This window comes from Oncorhynchus mykiss, chromosome 8, assembly GCF_057628025.1.
Source record: "Oncorhynchus mykiss isolate SJ-2025 chromosome 8, ASM5762802v1, whole genome shotgun sequence".
In the NCBI taxonomy this organism is placed as follows: domain Eukaryota; kingdom Metazoa; phylum Chordata; class Actinopteri; order Salmoniformes; family Salmonidae; genus Oncorhynchus; species Oncorhynchus mykiss.
The window spans coordinates 33,964,543-33,981,167 of record NC_143029.1 but is presented as its reverse complement, the minus strand read 5'-3'; the positions used below and the strand labels follow the sequence as shown (position 1 = coordinate 33,981,167).

Sequence of the window (16,625 nt, the reverse complement as noted above, 5' to 3'; positions counted from 1 at the left end):
TTCAATATATCCACATAATTGTCCCTCCTCATGATGCCATCTATTTTGTGAAGTGCACCAGTCCCTCCTGCAGCAAAGCACTCCCACAACATGATGCTGCCACCCCTGTGCTTCACGGTTGGGATGGTGTTCTTCTGCTTGCAAGCCTCCCCCTTTTTCCTCCAAACATAATGATGGTGATTATGGCCAAACAGTTATATTTTTGTTTCATCAGACCAGAGGACATTTCTCCAAAAAGTATGATCTTTGTCCCCATGTGCAGTTACAAATCATACTCTGGCTTTTTTAAATGGCGGTTTTGAAGCAGCGGCTTCTTCGTTGCTGAGCGGCCTTTCAGGTTATGTCAATATAGGATTAGTTTTACTGTGGATATAGATACTTTTGTACCTGTTTTCTCCAGCATCTTCACAAGGTCCTTTGCTGTTGTTCTGGGATTGATTTGCACTTTTTGCGCCAAAGTATGTTCATCTCTAGGAGACAGAACGCGTCTCCTGCCTGAGCGGTATGACGGCTGCGTTTTCCTATGGTGTTAATACTTGCGTACTATTGTTTGTACAGATGAACGTGGTACCTTCAGGCATTTGAAAATTGCTCTCAAGGATGAACCAGCCTTCTGGAGGTGAACAAAATTTTTGCTGAGGTCTTGGCTGATTTCTTTTGATTTTCCCATGATGTCAAGCAGACACTGAGTTTGAAGGTAGGTCTTGAAATACATCCACAGGTAAACCTCCAATTGACTCAAATTATGTCAATTTACCTATCAGAAGCTTCTAAAGCCATTACATAATCTTCTGGAATTTTCCAAGCTGTTTAAAGGCACAGTCAACTTAGTGTATGTAAACTTCTGACCCACTGGAATTGTGATACAGTGAATTATAAGTGAAATAATCTGTCTAAAGAAGTGTTGGAAAAATGACTTGTCATGCACAAAGTAGATGTCCTAACCGACTTTCCAAAACTATAGTTTGTTGATAAAGAAATTTGTGGAGTGGTTGAAAAACGAGTTTTAATGACTCCAACCTAAGTGTATGTAAACTTCCGACTTCAACTGTATACTGAGAGAGCAGGTGGAGGTATAGGCCATATCGTCTCAAGTATTTCCCTTAGGCTAGATCATGTTACAGGCAGGGCACAGAGATCCCTAAAGCAACAACCAGCGCCTCTGGCAACAAAATGTTAAGCAATTGTTTCAAGAGCAGTAGACATGTAAACCAACTTCAAAATACTTTACCCATATCCTGAAAAGCACCTGAGAGTGCAACATAATCCAAATAAGAATTTCCAGGACACTGCCATTTGTGTTGTAAAATATTTAATTGATCAAATACATATATCCTTTAAATGTAAAATATATTAAATATACAGTGTACTACATGAGCATTAGATAATACATGTATGTAAGCAGCAGGTGAAAATTTATTGATTGTCATGAAGTAGGGCCCTGTTTTGAATACATTAAAAAGTGTAACCTCCCGTACTTCATTCCTTCCTTGACATGACTACTGAGTTGACAAATTAGACAAGACAAAAAGCAAGGTACCCATCACATTACTTTTCCCTTCTCTAATTAAATACCGGTAAGTGAACATCTTGAGGAAGAAAGAAAAGAGGAAGTGGATTATTGCGTTTGAGCGGACCTACAAATGCTTCAGTGAAAATAAGCGTGAGATACTATATTTGAAAACTTAACATATACAGTGCCTTCAGAAAGTATTCATACCTCTCGACTTATTCCAAATTTTGTTACAGCCCGAATTCAAAATGGATTTTAGTTTTTTCCCCTTTAACCATCTACACACAATACCCCATAATGACAAAGTGAAAACATGTTTTTAGAAAATGTATTGAATATGAAATGCAGAAATCTCATTTACACAAGTATTCACACCAGAGTCAATACGTCTTAGTATCATCTTTGCACACCTGGATTGGTCAATAATGGCACATTAATCTTTTAAAAATTCTTCCAGCTCTGTCAAGTTGGTTGTTGATCATTACTAGACAGCCATGTTCAAGTCTTGCCATAGATTTTGAAGCCTATTTAAGTCAAAACTGTAAATAGGCCATACAGGATCATTCAATGTGGTCTTGGTAAGCAAATCCAGTGTATATTTGGCCTCGTGTTTTAGGGTACTGTCCTGCTGAAAGATGAATTTGCCTCCCAGTGTCTGTTGGAAAGCAGACTAAACCAGATTTTACTCTCAAATTTTGCATGTGTTTAGCTCTACTGTTTATTTTTTACCTTAAAACTCCCTCGTCCTTGACGATGACAAGCATACCCATAACATGATGCAGAGACCACCATGCTTGAAAATATGAAGAGTGGTACTCAGTGATTTGTTGTGCTTGCCCGAAACATAACATTTTGTATTCAGGATATTTCCTGACCAGTTATTGAAGTTTTACTTTAGTGCCTTATTGCAAACAGGATGCATGTTTTGGAATATTTGTATTCGGTACAGGCTTCCCCTTTTCACCATGGCATTTAGGCTAGTATTGTGGAGTAAAGACAATGTTGTTGATCCATCCTCAGTAGCTGAGTTAGGAAGGACCCTGTATCTTTGTAGTGACTGGGAGTATCGATATACCATCCAACATGTAATTAATAACTTCACCATGCTCAAAGGAATATTCAATGTCTGTGTTAACATTTTTTTTACCCATCATAGGTACCATTCTTTGCAGGGCATTGGAAAACCTCCCTGGCCATTGTGGTTGAATCTGTGTTTGAAATTCACTGCTCGACTGAGGGACCTTACAGATAATTGTGTGTTAGAAGTACAGAGATGAGGTCGTCATTCAAAGATCATGTTAAACACCATTGTTACACACAGTGAGTCAATGCAACCGAATAAATGTTTTACTCCTGAATGTATTTAGGCTTACCATGAAGGGGTTGAATACATTTCAGCTTTTCATTTTGAATTATTTTGTAAAAATGTCTAAAAACATAATTCCACTTTGACATTATGGTGTATTGTGTGTAATCCAGTGATACAAAATCTTAATTTAATCCATTTTAAATTCAGTCGGTAACAACTAAATGTAGAAAAAAGTCGAGGGGTGTGGATACTTTCTGAAGGCACTGTACAGGCAGTGGGTTTTGGAGGTATCATATGGGTGTTGGTTTGACATCTCATATCCTAGTCACCTGAGGGCAGTTTGTTCTTCAGCAGGTTCTATAGTATCACACACACCTTCTTATAGGGCTTGTGGAAGGGACACTGGGGCTCAGCCACCACTTCAAATGCCCAATCCCAAATCAACCCTTAGCCCCTATCCCCCTAGGCTCTTGTGTAGATCTGAAATTACTGGACATGTTGCTTAGTGTTTAAGAGCGTTGGGCCAGAAACCGAAAGGTTGCTTGTTTGAATCCCTGACTCAACTTGGTGAAAAAATCTGTCTGTGTCCTTGAGCAAGGCTCTTCACTCTAAATACTTCTCCTGTAAGTCGCTGTGGATAAGAGTGTCTGCTAAATGACTAAAATGTATGTAACAACATTCGAATAGCTCTACCTTGCCAATGTCTTTGGAGAACTTTCACAATGTGGCTTACAAGGTGGAGCGTCCCCTATATGGCTTACAAGTATATCTAACCAATTTTCTCAGATCTACACAAGTGCAGGGTTAACGGGCCTAAAAGTCAACCAGAGACTGGACAATACAGTCCACCTCTAGCTTTCTCTGGACTGGACATCGACTGACGGGTTTGTCTACTTGGATTCCTTTTCGGCGTCCACCAGTGCAGAGCGGATCCCCAGCTTCTGGAGCTCCTCTACCAGGTCTCCGTTCTGGTGCATCTGTAGGAAGATGTCACAGCCGCCCACAAACTCGCCATTTAAGAAGATCTGTGGGATTGTGGGCCAGTTGGAGAAGTCCTTCACTCCTGTAAGAGAGACACGTAATTAGAGTTCACATGTGTAACTATTACCAATATCCATCCAACACTTCCATTATGTTTAAAGTAGAGGTCGACCGATTAATCGGCATGGCCTATTAATTAGGGCCGATTTTCAAGTTTTCATAACAAATCGGGATTTTTGGACGCTGATTATGGCCGATTACATTGCACTCCACGAGGAGACTGCGTGGCAGGCTGACCACCTGTTACGCGAATGCAGCAAGGAGCCAAGGCAAGTTGCTAGCTAGCATTAAACTTATCTTATTAAAAACAATCAATCTTCACAAAATCACAAGTTAACTACACATGGTTGATGATATTACTAGTTTAACTAGCTTGTCCTGCGTTGCAATAATCAATGCGGTGCCTGTTAATTTATCATCGAATTACAGCCTACTTCGCCAAACTGGTGATGATTTAACACGCGCATTCGCGAAAAAAGCACCGTCGTTGGACCAATGTACCTAACCATAAACATCAATGCCTTTCTTAAAATCTAGTATATTCTTTCAAACCTGCATATTTAGTTAAAATAAATTCATGTTAGCAGGCAATATTATCTAGGGAAATTGTGGTACTTCTCTTGCGTTCTGTGCAAGCAGTGTCCGGGTACATGCAGCAGTTTGGGCCGCCTGGCTCGTTGCGAACTATGTGAAGACTATTTCTTCCTAACAAAGACCTGAATATGCCAGAACTTAACATAATTATGACATAACATTGAAAGTTGTGCAATGTAACAGCAATATTTAGGATGCCACCTGTTCGATAAAATACGGAACGGTTCCGTATTTCACTGAAAGAATAAATGTTTTGTTTTCGAAATGATAGGTCATTAATATGGTCAAATCTGGAAACTAAGGCTCATATATTTATGTGTGTTTATTATATTATAATTAAGTCTCTGATTAGATATTTGATAGAGCAGTCTGACTGAGTGGTGGTAGGCAGCAGCAGGCTCGTAAGCATTCATTCAAACAGCACTTTCCTGCGTTTGCCAGCAGCTCTTCGCAATGCTTAAAGCACAGCGCTGTTTATGACTATCAACTCCCGAGATTAGGCTGGCAATACTATAGTACCTATTAGAACATTCAATAGTCAAAGGTATATTTAATACAAATGGTATAGAGAGAAATAGTCCTATAATTCCTACAACCCAAAACCTCTTAACTGGGAATATGGAAGACTCATGTTAAAAGGAACCACCAGCTTTCATATGTTCTCTTGTTATGAGCAAGGAACTTAAATGTTAGTTTTTTTACATGGAACATTAGGCACTTCTACTTTCTTCTCCAACACTGTGTTTTTGCAATATTTAAATCAAATTGAACATGCTTCATTATTTATTTGAGACTAAATCGATTTTTATTGATGTATTATATTAAGTTCAAATAAAAGTGTTCATTCAGTATTGCTGTAATTGTCATTATTACAAATACATATATACAAAACAATTATAAAATTCGGGCAATTAATCAGTATCGGCTCTGAAAAATCAGAATCGGTCGACCTCTATTTTAACGTTTTAAATGTCACATGCACAAGTACACCAAAATGCCTTTCTTTCTAAACCCAACAATGCTGTAATCAATAATACTAAAAATAACATTAAAAAAAAGGTAGAACAAGAACACATGAGAAATAAAAATAAGAACACAAGAAAGAACCAAGCAAGCTATATACAGTTGTAAAACAGCATTTACAATGTGCAGGGATACTGGAGCAATAGAGATAGATATTTATAGGGGTAAGGTGACTAGGCATCAGGATATGAGAAACAGAGTAGCAGCCGCTTATATGATGATTGTATGTATGTGAGTGTGTGTGAGCGTGTGTAGAGTCAGTATAAATGTGTGTGCATGTTGTGTTTGAGCAAATGGAGTGTGTGTCGTTGTGTCAGTGTGCGCGAGTGTGTAGAGTTCTGTGAGTATGCATAGAGACAGTGCAAAAAAGTGTCAACTGATAGTCTGTGTAGCCATTTTAATAGCTATTCAGCAGTCTTGTGACTTGGGGATAGAAGCTGTTCAGGAGCCAGTTGATGTCAGACTTGATGCACCGGTACCTCTTGCTGTGCGGAAGCAGAGAGAATTGTCTATTGGGTGGCTGGAGCCTAACGATTTGCCGGGCATTCCTTTCACACCGCCTGATTTAGCGGTCCTAGATGGCAGGGGGCTTGGCCCCAGTGATGTCCTGGGCTGTCCACACCACCCTTTGTAGGGCCCATTCCCATCCTTTGAGGATTTGAGGGCCCATTCCAAACCTTTCATGCCTTATTCACGACTGTGCACGTGTGTGGACTCCTTGGTCTTACTGACGTTGAGGGAGAGGTTGTGGTTGATGTGTGCCATAATCAGCCTTTTAAAGTACTTCATGATTACAGATGTCCGTGCTACAGGGTGGTAGTCATTGTGGCATGAAGCCTTAGTGTTCTTGGGAACAGGAATGATTGTGGTCAGTTTAAGACGTGGGGATTACAGAGATAAAGAGAGGTTGAAAATGACCGTAAATATGCCTGCCAGCTATTCTGCACATGCTCTGAGAACGCACCCTGGAATTACCGTCCAGCCCCGCGGCCTTGAGTGTTGATGTAACAGGGTTATATTGGTGATTCCCCTTGCCACTTTATTGTTTAGCCAATGGGTTTTTGATTTTTAGTTTTGTCTTGCCTTCACCTACTCAACATGGCATCTTATTGGCTGGTTTGTGTAGCTTGCTTACGAGGGAGGATGTTTCAGTTAGAATCGTCCCAGTGAACAAGCACCAAATCAGCGGTAAGTTGTTGGTTGCAAAGCACTGTACGTCAAAAGTGATTTTTATACTCCCAAGTGATGATTTCAATGTACAACTTATATCAATTTTTTTGTAAATATTATTCGAACATCACACATAAGATGCAGCGTTTTTTGGAGAATATTTGTTGTGCATTTTGTTGTAAAGAATTCCCGCTAATACTAGCTAGCAACTTACTGTGTCTGGTGGGGGGGTTCATATATTTTGTACAGTGCGTGAGTGCAGAGTTGGATGGTGAGCCATGCATTTTGTGCTGTTCCTATCAAGTACATTGTTAAAGATATTATATTGTAATTGTATTATTTTGGTAACTACATCCCCAGTGAACATGCACCAAACCAGCGTGCGTAGGTGCAGAGTTGGATGGTGAGCCGTGCATTGCACGACGTGCAATTTTGTGCTGTTTCTATCAGAATAAATCTCCATGACTGGTGCTACAAGTTGGAGTTCGTGTCGATAATTGATTGTACACAACGCAAGAAGAGTACTGTTACATTGACATGATTTAAGACCTTACTCACGACGGCCTCAGAGTGAGATCAGCCTCTAGGTTGGTGGTGGCCTTCACGCACATCACGGTGTGATTGTCGAAGCATGAATAAAATGCATTCAGTTCGTCTGGTAGCGGTATCGCTGGGCAGATCACAGCTGGGTCTTTCTTTGTAATCCGTAATAGACTGTAGACCTGCCACATGCGTCAGGTGTCAGAGCCTTTATTCCTAGATGGTCCTTTTACTTGTTTGATGACTGCGGAGGTCATAGCGGGACGCCTTGTATTTGTTCCGGTCCTCAGCCGTAGCCTCAGAGTTGTTATCTGCGATAGTCCTGTGTGTGGTAGCCCTGTCCTTTATCTTAGTGACAACCGGTGTTAATCCAGGGCTTTTGATTGGGGAAGCAGCGAACCTTCACTGTGGGGACGTCGCTGATGCATTTCCTAACAAAGCCAGGGACGAGGTGGTTAGTTCGTCAATGTTATCGGCAGAGTCTCTGAACATATTCCAATCAGCACTAGCATAATGTCTAATTCTGATTACCATTTCTCAACAAAGCGAATCACGGGTACTTCCTGTTTGAGGGTATACTTGTAAAAAAGGAAGCAGGAGTACGGAGTCATGATCTGATTTGCCGATATGGAGGACCTTGTATGCTTGCTTGTGGGTAGAGTAACAGTGGACTTTGTCGCCCCTATTGGCGAAGGGGACCTGTTAATGGAAATAGGGAATCAAGCGTCTTAATGACGCAGAAATAAATTACTAGCAACAAGGAAGGCAGCCTGGCGGAAGCGGATGTTCTGTTTGAATTAGATGACGTGTCGAGCATAGATGACAGTGAGAAGAATTGGATTACACTGGTGAATGCAAAAGGAGATGATAGTGGAAACTAGAGGTCGACCGATTAATCGGAATGGACGATTTTTTGGGCGCCAAGTTTTTTTTATACCTTTATTTAATTAGGCAAGTCAGTTAAGAATACATTCTTATTTTCAATGACTGCCTAGGAACGGTGGGTTAACTGCCTTGTTCAGGGGCAGAACGACAGATTTTCACCTTGTCAGCTTGGTGGATCCATTATTGCAACCTTACAATAAACTGGTCCAACGCAATAACGACCTGCATCTCTCTCGTTACACTCCACAAGGAGACTGCCTGTTACCCGAATGCAGTAAGCCAAGGTAAGTTGCTAGCTTGCATTAAACTTATCTTATAAAAAACAATCAATCATAACCACTAGTTAACTACACATGATTGATGATATTACTAGATATTATCTAGCGTGTCCTGCGTTTCATATAATCTGTCTGAGCATACAAGCACACAAGTATCTAAGTATCTGACTGAGCGGTGGTCATTCAAACAACACTTTCGTGCATTTTGCCAGCAGCTCTTCGTTGTGCGTCAAGCATTGCGCTGTTTATGACTTCAAGCCTATCAACTCCCGAGATGAGGCTGGTGTAACCGAAGTGAAATGGCTAGTTAGCGCGCGCTAACATCACTCGCTCTGCGCCTTCTAGTAGTTGTTCCCCTTGCTCTGCTTCGATGGTGGCTGTTGTCGTTGTGTTGCTGGTTCGAGCCCAGGGAGGAGCGAGGAGAGGGACGGAAGCTATACTGTTACACTTGCAATACTAAAGTGCCTATAAGAACATCCAATAGTCAAAAGTTAATGAAATACAAATGGTATAGGGGGAAACAGTCCTATAATTCCTATAATAACTACAACCTAAAACTTCTTACCTGGGAATATTTAAGACTCATGTTAAAAGGAACCACCAGCTTTCATTTGTTCTCATATTCTGAGCAAGGAACTGAAACGTTAGCTTTCTTACATAGCATATATTGCACTTTTACTTTCTTCTCCAACACTTTGTTTTTGCATTATTTAAACAAAATTGAACGTTTCATTATTTGCCTGAGGCTAAATTAGTTTTATTGATGTATTATACTAAGTTAAAATAAGTGTTCATTCAGTATTGTAGTAATTATCATTATTACAAATAAAAACAAATCAAAAATTGTCTTCATTAATCAGTATCGGCTTTTTTGGTCCTCCAATAATCTGTATCGGCGTTGAAAAATCATAATCGGTCGACCTCTAGTGGAAACTAGTAAATCCAAACCTAGTTAAGTCTTTTTGGTTGGAATAAGTTTTTTAAAAATCGATATTGTTACCTGGGAGATCCATTTGAAGTCACTATTAAAACCGTAGGTGTGTTGGATAAGGTGGCGTCGATGAGAATAACAAGAAGAGGGCTTATTTTTTTTGCATTTCTATGAAACAGAAGGAGCGCGTTTTGTGCATCAAGAAGATGTCGGATTGGAATGTATCCTGTGTGGCTCTTCGAATCAGGGCGCCTATTAAAGGTGTTTTGTCTGGGGTGGGGCTAGAAGTAAATGCAAAGTATATACAGTGCCTTGCGAAAGTATTCGGCCCCCTTGAACTTTGCGACCTTTTGCCACATTTCAGGCTTCAAACATAAAGATATAAAACTGTATTTTTTTGTGAAGAATCAACAACAAGTGGGACACAATCATGAAGTGGAACGACATTTATTGGATATTTCAAACTTTTTTAACAAATCATAAACTGAAAAATTGGGCGTGCAAAATTATTCAGCCCCTTTACTTTCAGTGCAGCAAACTCTCTCCAGAAGTTCAGTGAGGATCTCTGAATGATCCAATGTTGACCTAAATGACTAATGATGATAAATACAATCCACCTGTGTGTAATCAAGTCTCCGTATAAATGCACCTGCACTGTGATAGTCTCAGAGGTCCGTTAAAAGCGCAGAGAGCATCATGAAGAACAAGGAACACACCAGGCAGGTCCGAGATACTGTTGTGAAGAAGTTTAAAGCCGGATTTGGATACAAAAAGATTTCCCAAGCTTTAAACATCCCAAGGAGCACTGTGCAAGTGATAATATTGAAATGGAAGGAGTATCAGACCACTGCAAATCTACCAAGACCTGGCCGTCCCTCTAAACTTTCAGCTCAGAAGACTGATCAGAGAGGCAGCCAAGAGGCCCATGATCACTCTGGATGAACTGCAGAGATCTACAGCTGAGGTGGGAGACTCTGTCCATAGGACAACAATCAGTCGTATATTGCACAAATCTGGCCTTTATGGAAGAGTGGCAAGAAGAAAGCCATTTCTTAAAGATATCCATAAAAAGTGTTGTTTAAAGTTTGCCACAAGCCACCTGGGAGACACACCAAACATGTGGAAGAAGGTGCTCTGGTCAGATGAAACCAAAATTGAACTTTTTGGCAACAATGCAAAACGTTATGTTTGGTGTAAAAGCAACACAGCTCATCACCCTGAACACACCATCCCCACTGTCAAACAAGGTGGTGGCAGCATCATGGTTTGGGCCTGCTTTTCTTCAGCAGGGACAGGGAAGATGGTTAAAATTGATGGGAAGATGGATGGAGCCAAATACAGGACCATTCTGGAAGAAAACCTGATGGAGTCTGCAAAAGACCTGAGACTGGGACGGAGATTTGTCTTCCAACAAGACAATGATCCAAAACATAAAGCAAAATCTACAATGGAATGGTTCAAAAATAAACATATCCAGGTGTTAGAATGGCCAAGTCAAAGTCCAGACCTGAATCCAATCGAGAATCTGTGGAAAGAACTGAAAACTGCTGTTCACAAATGCTCTCCATCCAACCTCACTGAGCTCGAGCTGTTTTGCAAGGAGGAATGGGAAAAAATGTCAGTCTCTCGTTGTGCAAAACTGATAGAGACATACCCCAAGCGACTTACAGCTGTAATCGCAGCAAAAGGTGGCGCTACAAAGTATTAACTTAAGGGGGCTGAATAATTTTGCACACCCAATTTTTCAGTTTTTGATTTGTTAAAAAAGTTTGAAATATCCAATAAATGTCGTTCCACTTCATGATTGTGTCCCACTTGTTGTTGATTCTTCACAAAAAAATACAGTTTTATCTTTATGTTTGAAGCCTTAAATGTGGCAAAAGGTCGCAAAGTTCAAGGGGGCCGAATACTTTCGCAAGGCACTGTACGTGAAGAGTGTGATCAAGTTGTTGGTGCACAATGAATGACCAACATGGTAGACGGAGTGAGGAAGCCCACTTCATCCATTCCATTGTTTCTCCCTTATGTGTATTTGGGTTATATGAGATTCCCTGTGAGTGCCTTCGTGCCCAAACCAATACAATGACAAATGTAAATGATTTGGTCATGTGTATGTAGACAGGAGGAATATTATATGACAGCTGAGCCTAAATGCTGCAATTGTGGTGGTGAACATGCACCTGCATTTCTGAAGTGTCCTGTTAGGGTGAAGGAGATAGAAGTGGCAAGAATAAGGTCTGTCCAGAATGTCTCCTATCCGGAGGCATTGAGAAGAGTAGAAGAAAGGCATGAAGTTGAAGAAGTAATGGTAGTAAGAATAGAGACAAGATGGTTCCTGACATGTTGCATGTTACGGTGGACTTTGTTTGCATTTATTACTTTGGTTATCAACTGCACAGCGCAAACAGAGGGGGAAACAGAGAAAATAGACATCATTGTGAGTGCGGCTGAGCGTTTTTTGGGACTCAGGGACTTTGCTGCAGAGGCATTACAAGGAATCCTGTCGATGAATGCTCGGTCCTCACAGGCAGCTGGTGTAAGGATGTGATTTGAATGTGACTGAAGGAGTGGGATGGTTTCAATATCCCATACAGTAGGTGGTGGCAAAACACCAATAGGTGTAGTCTGCCATAAAACTTCAAAGAAGAAGTTAACCTCCGGGTGCAAGCTTTCCTAATTATTTATAACCTTGTACAGTTTGTTAAGTGCCAGCTTGCCAGCTTGTCATTTGTCATGCCCCGAGGTGGAATGTAAACAACAGTAATGATAACAGCTGAAAACTCCCTTAGTAGGTAGAAGGGTCGGCATTTGACCATCAGGCATACCAAGATGGGTGAACAATGGGTCAAGACTTACATTGCCGTTTCAATTACAACAAATGGTGTGTTGACTCGAGCGCAAACTCCTCCCCACGGGGTTTATCTTGTTTCAGAAAAGCAGAGAATATTGCAGTTACAAGAGTCCTGTTGGTGGCTAATCCGCGATCAGAGGTCATCCATGTTATTATCACGTGATTGGCCAATAAAATGGAGGGAGGAGGTGGCCGGTTTTACCTTAACCTCGAAGGGACTCCTCCTCTCTTGCCTCTAACGCCTGCGTTTCCTCCTGGATACTCCGAAAATTGGGTAGGAATTACAGAAAGAGTCGAAGTCTGAATTGAGTTAAGTAACTGCCGATCTGATGTTCAAAAGTTATTGTCGGTTCTAAGAAATGATAGCGGATACATTGCGTGAAAATAAAGTATCAATAAATAGCTAAATAATCACAAATTAGCAAAGTTGGGTCGGAGCTCGCAAAACAGCTACTCTCCAGTACGGCACCATCTTTAGGTTTATGTCCCAATTTCAGCAGTGTGGCCGGTGTTGCAAGATGAATCTACCACAACTGACACACTCATGTTGGAAGTAGGCATTTCCCTATGTTCAGGCTGCTACACAATGTCTCTCCTAGACCCATTGAATAGCAACAGCCATGGTAAACATGAAGAATACTATCCTAGTCACTGAAATTGCTACAAAAAGCCTAATAAAATGTCAGTGCATGAGTCGTCTTAACGTTGACATGAACCGCGCCCTCTTTGTCCTGCTGTAGAACACAGATAAAACTGTGTGAACCTACTATAGCATTTTAAAAGGCGCACAACTACTTTTGGACAAGGTGATGTAGCATACACATCTATAGATTAGTCATTTTACTGAAACCATTTCTATTAAGAAGTTCAAATATATCAGGCGAGATAAAAAACACAAAAAAACAAGTAGGCTAGTACTGTAGGATAGGAAGTAAAAAGTGACAGTAGCTATAGCTTACGTTATAGCTGTAACGGTAGCTAGCTGTACTGACCTTGTCTGAGATCCTGGTCATCCAACACGTTATATGCAGCATATTCATTCACACCATGCATCCTCAAGATCTGAACCACGGCATTACTGAAGCCACACATCGGCTGGGCAGGCGTCCCTTTCATAAACACCACCACCTTGTCTTTTTTCACCATATCGCCAAGATCTTTCTGTAAGGGCGCCGAACACATGAGCCGGGCCGAAGACTTCAATGTTGGCAACGACACATTTTGTCCATCAACTTGCCTCGGTAGATAAACCGACGAACTCAGCCGAAAACAGCGAACAGTTGACCGAATTAGGTTGTTCATGGTTTTCGTTAGACTTTAGCAAAATATTGTGTTGAATTATAGACAGACAGCAACACAGTTTAGCCAAAGACAGTACAAACTCTATAGGTTTTTTAGTTCAGTTCAGGCGCAAACATCCACCTCAATGTGCCAAGATGGAAGCAACTACATCTGAGCGTTGATTGGACAGCATAAATTCCGACACGTTTGCCATTGGTTCACGTAAACGGAAATAACAGTCGTTACACAAGTGTGGGTAAAGAAATAACTTAAGAAAACAATTTATTTAATAATACTTATTACTTAGATCATTTTTAAACAGAATCGTCTAACAATTTGTAATTCTTAAACGTTTTAACGTAATATGTGAAAATAAGCTTCCGGTTATGCGACGTCATTAGGGGCTTCCGCTTCCGGTAAAGGAGAACAATTTAAACGAAGAATGAAAAGAGGAGCCATGCATGCATGCATACATTCATTCAACACGGGTTTGTAAAATTTTATGAGGAGCTCTATACTAGTTGTATTGCTATGAAAACGGGGCTTTATATATTTTCACAACACAAGTTTATGAGAAAGTTTGGGGTTTGTTTGTGAGTATGTTGGTAGCTAGCTATAGGTAAGTATTGGGGCGTATTCATTACGCCGATTCTGGGGGGGACCTGAATATTAGTTTAGACTAATACTTACACCCCAGGGCCTGTCTTGCTGGTCGTGTAACATGCTAAAGATGCACAGTCATTTGCAACCTTGTGACATACTCTTGCAAGGACAATTGCTTGTGGCGAAACAAGGTTGCATAAATTAAAATAAGGAAGCTAAGGCGTGACTTCTGGAGGTTCAGGAGTTTCACGTGCGATGTTCCTTGGACAGATTCTCTACGGAGAACCCTGCTTTCCACGGCGGTGACGGAACCACATGTACCGTCACCTTTCTTGAAGCAGGAAGAAAAAGCAATTTGCGGTAACCAGACATTGTTTGCAAGGGGAAGATTTTCCTGTCATGCACTGTCGAGTTGCCACATTCTATTACTAGTATCTGTAAAGTTGGGATCCAGTCTCTGGCCCTCACCAGCTGTTTGCTGACCCAGATTTGTTATTCAATTACCTTTGTCATACTTTTTATAACCCCTGCGCTCTCTCTCTCTCTGTGTAGATCATGGTGGGTGTCAGAGTGGTCTCTCCTGTCCTTTAGGGATCCCTCACAGTGAAGTATGAGGATCAGAGTACAGCTGGACTGTGGAAGTCTGTTTCTCCTACCCAGTCAACAGAGAACATCTCCACAAGTTCAAACACATCTATGGAAACGTTTTTCACCTACTTCTGTAATCTGGATGAAGACGCACACCACCCTCTGAAGCTGCTACCAGAGTATGTCTGTACGTGTAGAACTTTTTTCAATAGTTACCTTCAGAATTGACTTCAGGTTACTTTTTTGCGTGCATTTTCTGAGGGCTTCTGAAATTGTCAAGTGTAATTATATTTATGCAAAATCTGTGCAGCCACATACTGTAGTTTTATGTTCCTCAGCTGTTAATCCAGATCAGAACGGTTCAGATTGACGTTTGCTAATTTCCCTTGAGCCTTCTGCATTGTGTTTCTGATTAATATAAGTTTGAGATTTTCAACAAACAAGAGGCATGGTCTATATATCTGCATATAAACTCCATTTTTTTCTTGTATAGATATAGTCTACTACAAGTTTGAATGCATGACCAAAGGTATGTGGACACATTCTCATCAAACAGCTTATTAGACATTGTTACAGCCTGAACAAATATAATAGCAATGTAAAATGTGGATATTCTTCATGTTAGGGTCTGACATCTAAGCGTCCTGATGGCAAGGCAGACGAATGCAAATCTCTTTGAAACCGAAGAATCTATTTGAGAAATAAGTGGTCGCCAACTGAATGTGCTTCAAGCTAATTTGAATATTTTAATAGACCTTTCATTGTTGATACCCAAATCTTTTTCCTCAAACATTCTGTTTCCTATCACTCCTTGGCTTGATGAAATCTATCTGATCTTTTTTTTTTAATCAATGTTGAAGGGAGACAATCGCATTCAATAAAATCAAAAAAAAAAAAAGATTGTATTTTAATAGACTGTTATGGATATGCATTCACATTTGACCTTATTTCATATTTATTGTGCATTGCACCATCACCTGTGGATCTTGCCTGTCCTTTCCTACTCTCTGCCCCCTTTACGGCACGGTAGTGTTCAAAACAGCCCATATGAAAACATTGCACGTTTTTATTTCAGTGTGAACTTTCTCTGCAGTGTCTGTGACAATAACAGAATGGCACATCATCAAACGTCTCTCAGGTGAGAGGGAAGCTATCCGGAAGACTTTCACCAGGCAGCTAAATATGCACTTGGACAGGGTTAGAGTTGAGGCACACCCTCTGAAACTACGCTAACCAACTGTCTAGTCCACTTCAGTTGTCGTCCTGACATTTTATATTTGACATTGATGAGCTGAGTAGTGTGTCACTCAGGACCACTGTAGCGGAAAAAAGTATCACGTGGATCAACATTTTTTTTTTCTCCCATTGTGCCCTTTATTTGGAGATGGACCTGTTCACAGACAGACAGGGTGGCAGGGTCCTCGTGGCTTTACTGGAGGAACTGGTAAGGATCCATCAGCCCTACTGTGTTGGTGGTCTAATATTGGTGGTGCAGTGGCCTGTCCTTCCTGGCTCTGGTTATGTCGATAGATCCGGGCCTAGTGGACATGAGTGACACTGTCCAGAGAGCCCAGGGAGAATGTAGAGGAAGCCTTCAGGATAGCATAGCCTGGGGGATCCCACCACTACTGGAGCCTGACACCCTACAAAGTGAACTCCCTTCTTGTTAATACACAGTGGAAACCAAGCATCTAGATGAGCCCAGTGGCTTTTGCTGCACAGCGATGTACTGTGTATCATCAGTAGACACAGGTCTCTGCTTTGTAATATCTTGTTTATTTTTGCTAATAGATGTCACACACAGTACTCCAGATGAGCAGTCCATAACCTGTGTCCCAGTTCCTAGAACACTACCCTGGACTGGATGAATGTGTAATTGTTCCACACTACGCTATTCTTTCAAATGTTGCTTTACCAATCATTTACATGTATAGGGCAATATTCTTTACAAGCCTTTGACAAGACAGTGGCTCTTAATAAAATACAACAATAAGGGCTTCTTTCAAGTATTATATTTG

The 16,625-nt window shown here is 40.9% G+C and overlaps 1 protein-coding gene, 1 long non-coding RNA gene and 1 other non-coding gene across 5 annotated transcripts; 2 read left to right on the top strand and 1 right to left on the bottom strand.

Annotated features, from left to right (window-relative positions):
- Positions 1-1,295: 1,295 nt before the first annotated feature.
- LOC110529823 (glutaredoxin-related protein 5, mitochondrial) lies at positions 1,296-13,600 on the bottom strand. Its single transcript, XM_021612381.3, has 2 exons — positions 13,128-13,600; positions 1,296-3,885 (listed from the first exon to the last, which is right to left on the bottom strand). The coding sequence occupies exons 1-2, from the start codon at positions 13,435-13,437 to the stop codon at positions 3,713-3,715; spliced, it is 483 nt and encodes a 160-aa protein (XP_021468056.1). The 5' UTR covers positions 13,438-13,600; the 3' UTR covers positions 1,296-3,712.
- Positions 12,215-15,518, top strand: LOC110529824 (uncharacterized). Of its 3 annotated transcripts, none has more exons than XR_005052862.2 (4): positions 12,215-12,409; positions 14,572-14,794; positions 15,101-15,136; positions 15,233-15,518. It is a non-coding gene; the product is annotated as an uncharacterized LOC110529824 (long non-coding RNA). The 3 variants fall into 3 exon arrangements; XR_016497763.1 differs by lacking the exon at positions 12,215-12,409 and adding an exon at positions 13,803-13,904 and having other exon boundaries at positions 14,572-14,786; XR_005052860.2 differs by lacking the exon at positions 12,215-12,409 and adding an exon at positions 13,803-13,904.
- On the top strand, positions 14,156-14,442 carry LOC118965663 (small Cajal body-specific RNA 13). The gene has a single exon (XR_005053041.1).
- Positions 15,519-16,625: the final 1,107 nt, after the last annotated feature.

What these genes read in the sequence shown, in the direction of transcription:
- LOC110529823 (XM_021612381.3), bottom strand. Translation starts at nt 13,437, where the DNA reads ATGAACAACCTAATTCGGTCAACTGTTCGCTGTTTTCGGCTGAGTTCG. An exon ending in TGACCAGGATCTCAGACAAG is followed by an intron (nt 3,886 to 13,127) that starts GTCAGTACAGCT and finishes TCTCTCTTACAG; the next exon opens with GAGTGAAGGACTTCTCCAAC.